This window comes from Canis lupus, chromosome 5 (assembly GCF_048164855.1).
Source record: "Canis lupus baileyi chromosome 5, mCanLup2.hap1, whole genome shotgun sequence".
In the NCBI taxonomy this organism is placed as follows: domain Eukaryota; kingdom Metazoa; phylum Chordata; class Mammalia; order Carnivora; family Canidae; genus Canis; species Canis lupus.
This window is the reverse complement of record NC_132842.1, coordinates 5,673,014-5,690,001: the sequence shown is the minus strand read 5'-3', so window position 1 is coordinate 5,690,001 and position 16,988 is coordinate 5,673,014. Positions and strand designations below refer to the sequence as shown.

Below are 16,988 nucleotides of genomic sequence, written 5' to 3'. Positions count from 1 at the left end.
AGCATCTGCCTTTGGCTCAGGATGTGATCCCAGAGTCCCTGGATTGCCTCCCCACACCCCCCACCCCCCCCACCCCCGCCGCATTGGGCTCCCTATGGGGAGCCTGCTTCTCCCTCTGCCTATGTCTCTGCCCCTCTGTGTGTGTGTGTGTGTCTCATGAATAAATAAAATATTTTTTTAAAAAGAGGAGGAAAGAAGGAAGGAAGGTAGGTAGGAAGAGAGAAAGAAAGAAGGAAAGAAAAAAAGAAAGAAAGAAAGAAAGAAAGAAAGAAAGAAAGAAAGAAAGAAGAAAGAACATACCTTAATTTTAGGGCTGCGAGGATGGCTTAATACATAAATACCTAGTTTTCATGGTAAATCTGTTTACATATGCAAATTATGCAAATCATTCAAGTTTGCATAGAAAATTATGCAAATTTCCTTATCGTCTTCTGTGGTTGGCCTCCCTCATTAAAAATGTAGATAACAGAGGGACTGGTCAAAAGCTGAGAAAAAAAAATACCAGGAGAAAACTATTAAAGGGAAAGTCATGCCAGGCACCCTTTGCTGAGTGATTGAATGAATATTCACTTTCTCTCTAAAATATTAATTGTAATAAGTAGATAATGACTGTTATCGTGCCTGATGCTGGGTGGGATGAAGGGGCCACAATTTTCCAGACGAGGTAAGATAAATGCACAGATAACCATCACAGAAGACAGTATAACTGGCTGTAAAAGAAACACAGATGCACGAGAAGTGAAAGGAGAGCCTATTCCTAGTTTGAGAGCCAAGAATGATTTATGAAGAGGTCACCTTGGAGATGATCTAGGACAGGATAGGAGAATATGTAGGATTTCAACCAGCAGAGCTGGGAAGACACTGCAAAAGCAGGTCTGACGCTAGTGGAGAGTCTAGGTAGCTAGGAGGGTAATTAGGGAGCTAACATCCAGATAGAAAGAGGGCCTCAGTAGGGGGCTAGCAGTGAGAATGAAGGTAGTAGGGATTCAATCATTATTTCTGAAGTGGCATTTCTGGGGGCTAGAGAGCATGAGATGAGGGTTTTTAGAAGCAGAGAACGGTGAGCAGCGCTGATGGTGTCAGGCCCCAGGGATAACACAGGAGCAGGAGCTGAACACTGGCAGACAGTGATATCTTTGAAGAAGAAAACACTCTTCCTGAAATTCGGACTCGGGGGGGTCTGGGCTGGGATCTGAGAGTCTACGCTGTCGACATAATTAACCTGGTGCCGATACAAGTGGTTCCTTAAGAACACAGTGGGTAAAAATGCTGCCCTGCAGATGAAAAGTATACTTCCATTCATTCACCCACCCGTCCAACAAATGTACTGTGCGTGAGCACCTGATGTCTGCCAGCCCCGCTGGTATGAGGAAGACAATAGCGAGCAAAAGAAGCACCAGTCTGCGCCCTTGTGGAGCGTGCATTTCAGCCTGGTCAGCCCAAACCGATCCTAAGCATGTGGCAAGGAGGGAGCAAACAAAACCATCTTTCTCTCGAAGTTGCCTCAGCATAACTCTGACGCTAGGGGTGCAGATTTCCCCTGAGGGGCGCCCCTCAGAGCCCTCAGCTTCCTTCCTAGCAAGCCAGGTCATGGTAATGCCATGTCTGATTAAGTTCTCCAGGGGCTGTGGTCATTCTCAGAATAAGAACTGTGTAGCATGTGACAACGACTCAAGTATTTCATGAGTGCGTACATTTCAGAGAATCCCCTAAAAGCCTTCAAAACCTTGAAAATAAAAGATGGATCTTATTCCCATAAATATCCAAACATGAAGAGAGGCCAGGCTTCTAAAGGCACTCTAGAGTTTCCGATGTCACTCCCCCTTTCAACTAGAGGGGTGGTCAGGTTACTCCTAATCACCTCAAGTGAAGTCCTAGACTAGCCAAGGCCAGAGGACTCCCACTCCAGTCTGGGACAATCCCACTGTCTCGACAGTACCATCAAACTCCTTTTCAGAGCATTCATTCTACCTTACTGTGTCCTTGTGTGGGAGGGAGATCACACAGGCACCACCCTTCCCAGGTGACCAGTAAGATTAGCCAAGGCCATGTGGCTGGACAGAGCCAGAGTCCTACTGGTCCCGGCCATATTCTGGATCAGGTACATGCAAGTTTAAATGCAAAAGGGTCCAGTCTGAAGAAAAATTAACTTCCCTCCCTCCTACCTCGGGTCCATCCTCAGTGTACCCAAACTGCCAGGTCAGTCCAAATGGACCCCAAATCCTAAAGTCATAGAGTCTGTGGGGTAGGCTCTGGCCTGAGTGTTCAGGCATCAATCAGGACCCTTTCTTGGGGTCATCAGTAACAAGTCAGACTCTGACCAATCAACTAGGGTGACAATCTCCATAGAAATGATTCCTGACGTGGTGTGATGAACATTGGGTGTTATTAACAACTGATAAATTATTGAACAGTACATCTGAGACTAATGATGTACTCTATGTTGGCTAATTGAATTTAAATTAAAAAAATAAAAGAAATGATTCCTGACCCCATCAGATTTCTTTAAGGCTTCAAGATGTTGAAATCACTGTCTATACTGCATCTCCCTCTTAGCTGAGGTGATGAGATCATCAGTAGGAATGTGGGCCCATCTTCTATCCATTCCAGCTGCACCCTCAGGTTTCCATGTTGGATCAGTCACTGGTTGGCCTGTTCTAAGTGTTCCTAGGATGAGCATTAGCTGTTTTCCATTAGTGCGCCACAAATGCTGAAGGAGTTAGGAGGAAAGCCATTTTGAAAAGTAACTCCCCAGAGTGTCCTGAGGTCCATCAAACAGCACCAGTCCTCGGCTATAGTGTTGTTTTTTCCAAATCCAGATCCTGGGCTTCCAGAGCCGGAAACTAAAAAGACCTCTCTGATAATGCTCCCCATTACAAATACATGAGTCATTTATCCCCAGAGGAGAAATCTAATGAGCTTTGCACAATGACAAGCTAACAAAGCATCTGCGTGCCCCTAAGAGTCATACATTCATTTGTTCAACAAATATCTACTGAGTACCTACCCTATTTGTTCTATAATGAGGGTACACTAGTGAACAAAAGTGGGGTCTGGAAATGGTAAATTTTCATGATGGGCAGAGGCTAAGCAGGCATGCTGGCCGGGGGTGTCTCTGATGATGCTTCTCCACAGGAGGAGAATAGCCCAGCCTCCTGTCATTAATGACTTCCATAATTACCCCTCGGGATGGCAGAGGCAAATTTTCCCCTCGAGTAATCAAAATAATTGCCTAGAGAATGGAGGCTCGGGAAGAAAAGGAATCCGCTGTAGGGAGCTGTGATGACATGAAAGGAACAAAAACACCTGAGGGGAGAGCATCAAAGGAGAAATAGTCACTAGGAAAGCCCCTATAAGCAGTCTTGTGCAAGGAAAGTGTGGAGCAGAGCTGGGGTGGAGGTTGGCAGAGAAACCATCCGGGGAGATTAATCCCATAGAGAGCTTACTCGCCTTTCTCAGCCAGCCTGATGGGCTTTCTTCTTCTCTTTCTCAGGGCACCACTGGGTTTGAAGCACATATTGATAAGTGCCTGGAGCTGGCTGAGTATTTATACAGTATCATAAAAAACCGAGAAGGATACGAAATGGTGTTTGATGGAAAGGTACGTATTCTGGTCCCTATGCTCCCCAAAAGTTAAGTCAGTTCCAGTTCTTATCACTGATTTTTTTTTTTTTTAATGTCAATCGTGTACTGTCCAGGTAAGTGGGACTGTTACAAGGGAGAAGCTGGGCTGATGGGGTAGCTGTCCCAAACTGGAGTAAAAAATCAAACTCACAAAACAATAGCTCTGTGTAATGTGGTGAAAGTCAGGCACTCCAAAAGGGAGTATAGGCTCAAAATAGAAATTACATTCGGGGGATCCCTGGGTGGCGCAGCGGTTTGGCGCCTGCCTTTGGCCCAGGGCGCGATCCTGGAGACCCGGGATCGAATCCCACGTCGGGCTCCCGGTGCATGGAGCCTGCTTCTCCTTCTGCCTATGTCTCTGCCTCTCTCTCTCTCTCTCTCTGTGTGACTATCATAAATAAATAAAAATTAAAAAAAAAAAAAAAAAGAAATTACATTCGGAAGCTGCAGAAAAGATTTGAAATGTCCTTGGCATTTTCTAAATTGCTGCCATGGGCTGAGTGTGAATCCTACCTTTCCCCCTTGCAGCCTCAGCACACAAATGTCTGCTTCTGGTACGTGCCTCCAAGTTTGCGTGTCCTGGAAGACAATGAAGAGAGAATGAACCGCCTCTCAAAGGTAAGTGATACAGGCTCCTCTGGTGTGCGCAGTGGTATGTTCATTGGGCCTTTCACATGCACGGTGTCCCTCTGACATGCATGTGTCTCTAGGAGAAATCCAACCTCGACCTTGGCACGCAGGCCCACTCCCCTTCACAGGCTCCTACAGAACCGGAGCTGGTCTACCTAGACTTTTCCATTCTCGTCTTTGATTCCTGAGAGGAAGTTTATGATGTCTTAAAATAAGCAGTCAGGTGTTAGCTTGACTGCCATTCACAATGCAGCAAAAACCTTTGGTGAAGTTGGCTGACCTGCCAAGCCAAACCGTCTGTGCTCATCCAGTTATAAGCACAGAAGAGATTTCAGGCACCAGAGATGGTTAGAAATCAGAGTTTCCGCTGACTCTCTTGAGATGCTAAGGTCAAGGCTGCTCTATGGAGTCTTTAGAGCTCTGCTGAGCCCCAGGAGGTAATGGGGCAGGGAACAATACTAATGGCCACTGTGTAGAGTGCATATCATGTCCCAGGCTCAACTGTTATCTAGCATTACAACACTCAACTATATTAAGTGTTAGAAATGACTAAAGGAGACAATTGAGGTGACACAAACAAACTTTATTTAACACTTCATGAAGCGGGCAGCCTCCCTTCCCAGGGGTCCAGAGAATTGAAAAATGGGGTGGAATGCAAGAAGCTTTTAGAGGATAAAGAATAAGGAATGGGAAGAGAAAGACAGAAAGTGAGTAAGGAAGGGCACCTAAGCGGCTTAGTCGGTTAAGCGTCCGACTCTTGATTTTGGCTCAGGTCATGATCTCAGGGTTGTGAGATGGAGCTGCACATTGGGCTCCATGCTGGGTGTGGAGCAAGCTTGAGATTCTCTCTTTCCTCTCCCTCTGCCCCTTCCCACCCATTTGTGTGCATGCATGCATGCACTCATGCACCCTCTCTCTTTCTCTAAAAGAAAAAAAGAAAGAAAGAAAAGAGAAAGAAATGAGTAAGGAACAACAAAATAAGAATAGAGTGCAGGGTTGAATTGACGTTGGGGATTGGCTGACTGGACATTCCATGTTTCTGGTCAAACAGAGCATTTACAGGGACATAAAAGTTAAGTGTACATTTCCTGATGTGACATCCTAGGCAGGAGCAACCCCATCATGGGCCTAGAAACTTATTTCAACCTAATGTGGGAAGCACAACTGTCCCTATTTTGCTGATGGGGAAACTGAAGCACAGGGAGACTTTTTAAAAAATCACTTTTCCAAAATCACTGACTCCAGAGCCAGAGGATTTGGGCTTCAAATTCTTCTGCAGCCAGTAAGATATCCTTGACCTCTTTTCTTCTCCTGCTCTCGTCATTTAGGTAAGGGTGAAATTTGGCTTATGATGTGCAACAAAGAATCTTGAAAGGACGTAAATTTGGGGCCCCATCCCAGTGTGAAGAAATAGGAAACTAGGGATGATTTTGTATATTTGGATCTCAAGGGTTGGATTAGTTGATTTGTTGGTTTTCCATTTACCACAAAGGAGGCGACTTTCTCCAGTCACTGCCAGGAGCAGGGAAGGCCCTCTCCCCCACTGCAAAGGAGGCTGGGCTGCCTCACTGACCTCTCAGAATACTTTATTTCCTTCTATGTCAAACAACAGGATTTTGTGTGGATTTAAAATCTTCCGAACAGCTTATAAATGTGAACACCTGCCAGTAGACAGTCCAAGACCAAACCCTCATCAGGAGGAAACTGACACAGAGTTGAGGTGTCATAGCCTCCTACTAAGGGTAGTGGTTTGCAATCCTGGTGGCACATTAGAATCAGCCTAAAGCTTTATAGATGACCAGGTCTTAACCCTGATAATTTAATCCAGTTGGTTTTGGATGGGCTTGGGAATGGTTCTAAAAGCTCTCCAGGTGATCTCAATGTGCAGCCCAGGCGCAGAGCCACTGACCCAGAGGAATGCATGGAAGAAAGCTTCTGGAATGGGGATCCATTGGTGCATGTGTCTAGAGAGGAGGGGTCATGGTCATGCTTGAAGTTTTAATGAAGTTAGCTCATTTGTTCATTGCAAGAAATCAAGCCCAAGCAGTAGGAGGGAGGCAGGGTGACGGTCACGTTGGAGAGGATGATGGAGGCAAAAAGAGGCCTGTTGTCATTTAAGAGGAAAGAATTCATATTTTCTCCTGAAGTTTTATGGTATAGCTTCTTCATAGTCTGTATCATCTTACCAATAACTAATTTTATTTAACAAGTTAGTTAGAAATTAGAGGTTTTCATTCTTACTGGCTCTACCTCTTTAATGAACCCAATGACCAGACAGAATCCAAGGAGTAATTTGGCTGATTTCATTTGTTGAATCAATTTATTTTTGCTGGGCTGAGGGATGGGGCAAGATTGGAAAACAGAACAGAAAGTGGTTTTCCCCACTACTTTCTGAGCAAAACTCAACTCTAAATTTCCCCCATTTCAATATAGCTCTTTTCAGATACCTCTCGGGTTTTAGCAAATCACATAAACTGTGATGAGAATGGAGACTATTTCTGGGGAAAGCCATTAGAATAGTAGTCAACTATTTTTATACAGTTGGTAATTCAAATTTGAAAGTCTTCTGTGATTCCATTTTCCTGGCTAGAATATAGAGAATTCAGCAATTCAGAGTTGCAATTCACAATAGAACCACATTAAATATCAAGGTTAACTTTTGTTTATTTATGTCAATAATTTTTCAGAGTTTCAGAAAAGTTTCTTCTTAAGTATCCTTAAAGTATAATGTCCCGGCATCAGTAAATCTTCACATGTTCACACACGTACACATACACACAACCCCAGAGGGAAAACAGTGGAGGTAAAATAAAATAGATCACCAATATGGTATCAATAGCCACATGTGGCATTTAAATTTAAATCAATCAAAATTAAATTCTGCCAGAAGTTTACTTCTACAGTTGCACTCACCACATTTCAAGAGCTTGACTTGTGATTAGTGGCTGCTGTAGCAGATAGAGGAGATACAACACATCTCTATCACTACATAAAGTTCTCTCAGTCAGTGCTGATATAGACCCCCAAATGGGAGGAATCTGTGGAGTCTGCTGTGCAGAATAACTACCTGGTAGTTATTATTATGAGCAGAGTCAACAACTACATGAGGGAGGCTAAGATGAGCATCTGGTTGGTGCATTTCCTGCTGCCTGGTCAGGGCTGTGAGTGTGCAGGTGGCTCATCGTCACTGAGGCACAGGGGACACAGAAGGCCTGGGGTGCCATATGACCATATGCAGATGCCTTAGACACAAGGCAGGGCCAGCAGGTGGAGTCCATGTGGGCATGCATCAGACAAGAATCCTGGTTCTTCATCATCTTAGCCTTGTATTTTATTCCATTGTATTGGATAATTATCTGTGTATCTGATCCCAGCTCCTACCAGTCCTATAATGATTGATGGATATCCAAAAGGTCAACAATAGATTGAAAAGTCCATTGGCAAGGAAGTAGATTGGCCTCAACTTTTAAGGTGTCACTCTTCCAAAGTCTATGTTGTTAAATGTAACGAGGAATTTAATTTGTGAAATTTTAAAGTATGTACAGTTATTCTTTTTCATTTTTCCAAAAACTTCGTATTTCCAAGATTTCAAAACAAAAGGTTTTGTGATACATAGTGAAAAAATACATTTCCCTGATTCTGTGATGCTTTAACCTGAGCTCTCTTGGGAGAAACAAATGTGGATTCAAATGATGGGATAGTTCCCTGGTTATTGTTTTCTAAGGGATCGTAAAAGCTAACAACACAAGGGAGAAAATGACACCCTAAAACTCATAAGGCAGCCCTAAGAGCTCCTGGTGAGTAGGTCTTTAGTGAAATCTTCAACATGCAGCCTCTCTTTTCTGACTCTCTTTATTCAATAGAACTGGGAATATGACCAAAAGAAAACATCTAGAAATAAGTGAAAATGCTATATATTCATCAGAAGAGTCAGAATCTTATTTGCCTTCTGAACTTGCAATTAGTGATTATGCAATAAAGTAGATGTTCCATGTTCCTGCTAATTTTAATTCATCCCCATTTTCTGGAAGCAATTAAAAGTCATGAATTTAGACAACTGTGATTTCTCCAACCCAGCTTCAGGAACTGGAGGAATTTGATCTGACTTTACACAAAAACCTGTTTGGGATGATAACTGTTACCATTTAAATTTTTGACCTTTGATTTGATTTATCTGAAAAGTTAGAGATGATTGTCTTTAGTAATTAAAACCATTTCCATGAGGTTTTGGTTGGATGGCCCATGAAATTGAAATCAGAGTTTAATTCACTGAGGAAAGCATTATCATTGTTTTTATCAGTTCTAAAGAGCAAGCATGATTTATTACAAAAATAAAAATTAAGGAATAGTTATGTGATTCTTCCTAAAATTCCTGTAGACACATGGATTTGGAATTCCTTTCCTAATTTGGGATTTCTCTCCCCAGGAACACATTGATTTGCCATGTCTCATAGCACAAAGTGATAAATTTCATGTTCTTATGCTAGAATATTCTAGTAGATCCACTTTCAGAACTTAATCCCAGACTTGAGATATTTAAATTTGTTTTCATACTTGTTCCCTGGGATGAGCCCAATGCTCTATGTACAACCTTAAACCTTTAGGGGAAAGAAGGATCAACCCAACAGAAATATTCCTCTTTATATTACCTTCCTGTGTAATAAAGAAGTGGCAGAAAGAAACCTAAGAAACTGTTAACCTAGAATCAGAAAATCCCAGTGCCTCCAAAAAAAAAGAAAAGAAAATCCTAGTGCTGGAATCATCATACACATTCATTTTTTAGATGAATGAAATTAGGTTCAGCATATGACATGAGGGTGGAATGAAAGTGAAGATCAACTGTCCTTGGTTTTCTCTTTGGTATCTAATAATTGGGCATGATGAGAAATAGGTCAGTTTTGAATATTGGATACTTTGTTTTGGGGTTTTTATATTTTTTTAGTTTTATTTTAAATTTTAATTCAAGTAGTTAGCATAGTATTATATTACTTTCAGGTGTACAATATAGTGATTCAACACTTCCATACATCCCCTGGTGCTCATTATAAGTGCACTCCTTAATCCCCATCACCTATTTTGCCCCCCCACCCCGCTCACCCCCACCTCTACTCTGGTAACCATTAGTTTGTTCTCTATAGTTAAGAGTCTGTTTCTTGGTTTTCTTCTGTCTTTTTTTCCTTTGATGATTTGTTTTATTTTTATTTTTTTATTTTTTATTTTTTTAAGATTTTTATTTATTTATTCATAGAATAGAAGCAGGCTCCATGCAGAGACCCTGACGTGGGACTCGATCCAGGGTCTCCAGGATCACGCCCTGGGCTGCAGGCGGCACTAAACCGCTACACCACTGGGGCTGCCCCATTTGCTTTATTTTTTAAATTCCACATATGAATGAAATCATATGGTATTTGTCTTTCTCTGACTTATTTTGCTTAGCATAATACTCTCTAAATACATGCATATTGTTGCAAATGGCAAGATTTCATTATTTTGTTATGAGTGAATAATAATTCCATGAGTAAATAATATCCCATTCTAATACACACACACCCCACCTTTTCTTTATCCATCCATCAATCAAAGGACAGTTGGGCTGTTTCCACAATTTGCATGTTGTAAATAATGCTGCTATAAACATAGGGGTGCATGTATCCCTTTGAATTGGTGTTTTTGTATTTTGAAAGTAAATACCCAGTAGTGAAATTACTGGATTGTAGAGTAATTCTATTTTTAACTTTTTGAGGAAACTCCATACTGTTTTCCAGAATGGCTACACCAGTTTGCATTCCCACCAACAATGCAAGAGGGTTCCTTTGTCTCCACATCCTCATCAACACTTGTTTCTTGTATTTTTTATGTCAGCTGAGGTATGAGGTAAAATCTCATTGTAGTTTTTGTTTTCCCCTGATGAGGAGTGATGTTGGGCATCTTCTCATGTATCTGTTGGCCATCTGATACTTCTTTGGAGAAATGTCTGTTCATGCCTTCTGCCCATTTTTTAATTGAATTATTTGTTTTTGGGTGTTGAGCTTTATAAATTAATTATAGATTTGGATACTAACCCTTTATACGATACGTCATTCGCACATTAAGTACTGTGAAGATGAAAACCTCACTATAAACCAATGATTAAGTGTTGATGTTCAAAAATCGCATATTCATAATAGTGTGCTCTTTGAATCAAACTATTCATTAAAATGAATCCAACTATGATGTGAGGTATAGTCCCCATTTCAAACTGAGTTACTTACTGTGTATATCTAAGTAAGTCTAGAGCTCCCTGATATCAGCCATTCCTGGTTACATATTTGCAACAATAAATTTAAACGATCAGATGTTATATTTACAAATTGTAATGGTAAAAATGTGAATAGATCATACATATAGCTAGACATAAGTTAAATGTATTCCTCTTCCTGGATAGCTATCCCTATTATTCTAGTCTTTATTAACTAATAAGGACTTGCGGAGCCCTCAGGGTACACACAGTGCTATGCTGGCAAATAAAAGAAGTAAAAGACACTGTGTCTGCCCTTCAGTGCTTGCAGTTTCAAAATTATGGATAACTTATATTTTCTTATAAGTAAGAGGACAATAAAGGAATATCCTGTAGACAGAATCTATGGGTAAAGATCAGGTATTTACAACTTAAAAAAGAAAAGATGCTACTGGACTAGGGGAGTCAGGAAAGGCTTTATAATGCTTTATCAAGTCTGTGGTGGAGTCTTGGCATGTGTGTAGGATGCAACCTGGAAGAGAAAGGGGACTCTAATCCAAGACAAGAAGTGTGACACAATAAAACTGAGGACAAGCGTAAAGGAAGAAAAATATGTGTGGCACATTCAAGGGATATTGACTGTAGGTCTTGTCTCAGAGTTGAAGATTGATTTTAGTGACCACTTGGAAATGAATCCTCAGAGCTGAGGGACAAAATACCTTTGTGCTGAGCTAGAGAGTTTGAACTTCATCTCATACACTCTACTGACAGTAATCATTCTGTGATATATATATATATATATATATTCTGCTTTTTGCCACAGCTGAATTCCATCATGATTAAAGAATGTATTTCATAAAATCTTATAAACTGAGATGCAAAAAGGAGAATGAAAAGACATTGGAAAGCTTTAGGGTCTCAGGAAAGAAAATTGCTTTAGGGCCTCAAAAGTCTGCTTATTTTCAGACATCACTTAGTTACCTCTTGGTTACCATTCTCTGAACTATGTTTTATTTCCAGTGTTTTTATATCTACTGAGGTTTAAAAAAAAAAACCCTCCCCCAAATGCTGTATTGCTAAACTATTTAGCCTTGGAACCAACACCCAATTCTTCCCATTCTCCCAAATCCGTAACTACATGGTTGTTAAATAACAAAAACTCCACTGAGTAAATTTTAAAGATCTAACTGGATTTATGAATTGATTCATAAATTGGGCAGCATCCCATCTAGGAAGTAGAGGGAGCTCTAAGGAGCTTATAGAAAAGGAGAGGTTTTTAAAGGCTGGACAAGGAAGTCACAAACAGAACAGAGAATTATTCCAGGTGAGGTCACCTTCCTTTGGGGAGAAGGGTCTTATTAGGTGATTACTTCATGTTTCTCTGGGAGATGGGGAGAGACCATGTGACAGAGTACCATATTGATGCTGACCAGAAGATTCCAGAGTGACCAGTTAAGACTATATTCCTGGGGGACATTGAAAGTGCAATTAGATTAGGTATAAAGCTCAGGTTTGGTGGTGTGGTCTAGCATAAGTGACTCTGTTTGGGGCCTGCAGTTTTCTTTTTCAGAAAGTCAAGGATAAGGGGGCAAGCACCTCAGAGCCTATCATTTATTATTCATTTTATCACCCTCAAGAATTTGGATGTATTAAACTGCTCTTGTCCTCCGATCCCAAAAAAACTTGGAGACAATTCCTTTAGGGGAAATATGAGTCTGGTTGTTTAGTTAAAAGCTAAAAATGCTACTTGATATTGGGTTCTTTGACTAGAAGAGTCCCCAGGGGTCACCATGCGGCTCTGGTCTCTCCCACAGGTGGCCCCAGTGATTAAAGCCCGAATGATGGAGTATGGGACCACAATGGTCAGCTATCAGCCCTTGGGAGACAAGGTCAATTTCTTCCGCATGGTTATCTCAAATCCCGCAGCAACTCACCAAGACATCGACTTCCTGATTGAAGAAATAGAACGCCTTGGACAAGATTTATAATAACATAGCTCACCAATCTGTTTCGATTCTCTAGGTAGACAATTCAGTTGTCACAAACTGTGTGAATGTATTTGTAGTTTGTTCCAAAGTAAATCTATTTCTATATTGTGGTGTCAAAGTAGAGTACAGTTTAAAAATCCAAAAAACATTGCACCTTTTAAAAATCCTTTCCTAAGTTTAGAATACCTCTCTAAAATTAGTGACAAGAGGCTGTGTTCTAATCGATAATGAAAAGCTTAAAATTGTTATAAATACTTCCCTTACTTTTAATATAGTATGCAAATCAAGCTTTATTTTCACTTCAGAGTAGTAGGATTGAATAGTGCCAAATTGCCCCTGAATCCTAAAAGGTTCTTTGGGGTGCAGTCAAAAGGAGAAAGTACATATAAAATGTATGTTGACAATAAAAACTCTTGCCTTTTTCATAGTATTAGAAAAAAATTTCTAATTTACCTATAGCAACATTTCAAATGTATTTAAATACATATAATTTTACAAAAGGAAAATATATATATTAAAAAGAAATCCTATTTTGTAACATATAGATTTTTATTTTATATGGGTTATACAAACTGCAGGGGCAGATATAAAAACTAAGCCAGATTTTTTTTTCTCTTTCTTTTAATGGAGGCACAATAAAACACTGAGCAAAGTTATTCTGAAACATAGGCCCACAAATTCTTAAAAAGGATAATGCCTTCTCTCTATTCATGTTGCGGCTTATCACATCTCTAAAGTTAGTATTACAAAACAAACACAAAAGAATATTGCAAGTTCTCTAAAATGACTGACCAGATGGACAATAAAATTCTCTTCCCAGTTAAGTTTTCCACCCAGTTGACCCTGAGTGGACCCACTCAGTAAACATGACAAGCCAAGCTTCATCTTAGACTAAAACTAGAGTAATTGTGTGTACTCTGCTTTCCAGTTCAGCTTGTTTTGAACAGAAGGTAGATGCTCATTCTTGAGGCATCTTCCCACACAGTATTCTTTTATTAGGTCATTTGGATTAATTAGGGAAAAATAAACATAAAATCTAATCAGCCTGAGCAAAAAAGGAATGAAGCACACTCCAGAAGGTGGTGAGCCCAGAAAATTAAACTCGGCCGTGAGAGAAGAGATCTCTGTGAGAACAATGATGTCATCCTGGGCACCCATATTGTCACTGTCCAAGAAGGAGTCATTCACCTCCTGGGTAATTGCTTCTTCCAGTTCCCTTCCTCTCCTACTCACCAAAGTTCTCTCCTGCTAGGCTTCCCATCACGGGAATCCCAAATACTTAATTTCTATCCCACAGGGGGTTATGTTCCTCTCATGAGATTTTGAGACAGCATCTTAAGACCTTTTTTACCTGCCTCTTGTCAAAATCCAAAGTGACCAGAGTGTGCAGAGATAGTAAGATAGTAAGATATTCTAAGTAGATTCTTAGAATTCAGGGTAATACTCTAAAGCATTCTTCTTCCCCTGCAAACCTGATGGAGAGACCCAAGCTAGCAAGAACTCCCAATGATATTTGTGGGGCCACGGTTTATCAGAACCCAAGTAGTAGTATGATGACTACAGATTCACAGATGCAGACTACAGGCACCACCTTAGAACATTCATCCTTTCTATATGGACCAGTCAGATTACTAGTTAGAAAGCCTACAAGGATACAAGGGAAGAAAAAAAGAAATGCCCTATACTATAACCATAAGATCTAACCATCTGAAATCTGCATGAGCTTGCCCCTACATTCTTCCTCCTACATTATATACAAAAACATTGATACTTGAATTCGACATAGGTGTGGATCCTTCCTGTCTTGGAAGTAAATGGGTTCCCTATGATGATTAGGAGAAAATTTTTATCTGTGCCCCAGAACTTCATAAAGGAATAAGTAGTCTAGGCTATGTTCAATGGCCAAGCATCCCTTTCCTTTCTAGAAGTTGGCCATTGAGGCTATGCACATAGTCTTGAGCCTCAGGCCAAAAGGTCCTACCTCAGAGGCAGAGACACTAACTGTCAAGCCCACTGTCCTGCTTTGAGAAGAAGGGGCCCTGACCTGGATAGACCCCTCTCAACTCCAGGATGCTTATACCTTGCAGTAAAGATCCTCTAACAGAAGCTGCTGTTTTTTAACTTGATGGTATGATGGTATTTAAAAGGAGAAGCATTTGTGCCTATGTATGATATTCCAGAAAAATAATCTTTACAAATAGATTGTTTCCCCCACTTCCTGCCCTTTCCAGATTCTTCTCCAGGTTGGCTGGGAGTCTTGCCCAATCCTATGCAGTGAAATCCCTGCCAACCATAACCCAGGAGAGGAGGTAAAGAAAAGCCTAACAGGTTCCAGTAGTTTAATAAATATGCTTTAAAGTAAGTCTGCAATCTACTTGGGAGAGAGGGAGGGAAGAAGGAAGGTGGTTTTGAACATTAGCTCAAAATCCCAGTGCCAAAGGCCTTTATGTGGGACCATCCTTTACAAATTTTAGAAAAGCCTGGTTTTAGCTTAATCAGAATTGACATGGCCATTTTTATTTATTCAGCAATATTGTGTTTATTTTTAAATACTTGAAATAAAAAGTGTGGTATGTCTTCATCTGAGACGCATAAATGGTATTGACTTCGCGTACTGAAAGCTAAGGACATCAATTGTGTGTATAAATCGTGTTGCCTTCGTTCTATTGATAGCACTGTCTCGTCACCTCAGATTGGGGTTGTGCACTTTAGCTCTGAACTGTACAGTGTTGCAAATCAACATATGTTGCTGTAAAAGCTTGTACAATCTATTATTGACATGTCTTTTTCTGTGTGGTAGCTGTATTGATATTATGAACTACATCCACATCTGTCCCTGTGCTCGCTCTCTCTCTCTCTCTCTCTCTCTCCCTCTCCCTCTTTCTGCTAAACTGTGTGCCCTCCACATCAGCTCTAACAGAGAACATGCCCTAGGCTAAGCTCCCTACTGAGAAATCTCCCTTGATAACTGTGTGATTTGCAAAATGCAAGGTGAACGCTACTCATCTCCGAGAAGAGAAGAAACCCACACGGAGTGTCACAAACCACCCCAATTGCAGGTACTGTCTCCGCTGGGGCTTGGGGTAGGGACTCAGAATATGAACAAAGAAAGCACAGGTGTAAATATAGCAGCAGGCCAGGGAATCAAGGACCCTGATGGTGGGTATCATCTTGCACGTGCTCTCCTGTTTTCAGATGCTAAGTACAAACACTGTGTATTTATTAGTCACGTGTTCCAAAATACTGTTCCCAATTGGTGTTTCTGAAAGACATCAACATCTCCCCAACATGACACCATAACTAAAGACAGAAAAAAATAAAAAAATATAAACATGTGGCAACCTGTTCTTCTTACCAAATATAAACTTGTGTATGATCAAAGTATTTTATCTGTGTTGTCTCTCTAAACCCAAATAAATGTGTAAATGTGGACAGTCTTGGGCTTTGCTTGTTTATTTCTGTTGTGGAGCTTATTTGTTAATGAGTTGCCTAAATACAAGACCCCTCCCTTGTCACAGAGCCCAGAGTGTCTTTGGGTCTTTGCTGGGGAAAAAGAGCTGGTACTACTGCAGTCGCTGTCCCTTCTGAGGGCCATTGTTTCACCTCTCATGCTTCAATTCTTCAATCAGATCCAGTCTTTTTTTAGAAATCATTTTATTACGGAAAATTTCACATAGAAAAGTGGAGAAAACAGTATAATAAACTCCCGTGAAGTTCTCACCCAGTTTCCACATTTAATGATTCGGAGACTGAATCCCATTTCACCCATTCCTCCACCCCACGTCCTCCCTGACAACAAATTTTTTATATGACTCTGGAAAAGATAAGGCCTCCTAAAAACAAAACAAAAAAAGTCCTCACTGCAATTATCACAACGAAAGTGATAATAATAATAATATTGTCTTCACAGTAGCAAATATATGTTCTCCATTTCCCTGGATCTTCGATAGCAAAACCCTAGCCTGTGGCCCAGGGGCCAGGAATGCCAGCAAGGCTCACACAGCTTTCAGGAGAGACATGATATAATTAATGCCATATACATGTGAGCCATGTGTAGGTTGTTGCATGTTATTGGTTATTTCTGCACCTCTGTGGGTTCTGAATTTTGGAGGTATCATGTTCAGGGCTTTTCTCCCGCGCTCTTAGGGGTTAAGAGGAGTGGGCACATTAAACCCGAGAAAGCCATGGGAATTTAATTGGTGGACAATATCTTGAAGTGCCTTATCAGGTCCTGGCTGCCCCTATGGGCCCGAGATGCCCTTAAAAATGTGTTAGTCTGGAGTAAACAGATACTACTTTGAGCAGATGTGGGCCTGGGGGAGGACAAAATGGGGAGGAGGAGACAATGTTTCTAGATAATTTCAATATTGCTTATAGGGAATCCAGTGGACAATAGCCAAATAAAGAGGGAACCCCTTGTGCATTCCTGCCTTTGTTCACATTATTCCTTCAGCCTAGGAAGAATCTCCCATTCCTCCTTGCTCTAGGGAGCAGTATCTCATGGATAGTGTTATAATCGCCTTCTTCAT

General features: G+C 40.9%; 1 protein-coding gene across 1 annotated transcript in view; it reads left to right on the top strand.

Annotated features, from left to right (window-relative positions):
* GAD2 (glutamate decarboxylase 2) overlaps positions 1-15,896 on the top strand; it is an 89,452-nt gene extending 73,556 nt beyond the window's left edge. Inside the window, exons 14-16 of the mRNA XM_072825309.1 lie at positions 3,494-3,601; positions 4,153-4,242; positions 12,286-15,896. Coding sequence (XP_072681410.1) covers positions 3,494-3,601; positions 4,153-4,242; positions 12,286-12,459 — 372 coding nt within the window. The 3' untranslated portion in view covers positions 12,460-15,896. The remainder of the gene's footprint in view (positions 1-3,493; positions 3,602-4,152; positions 4,243-12,285) is intronic.
* The last annotated feature ends 1,092 nt before the right edge of the window (positions 15,897-16,988 follow it).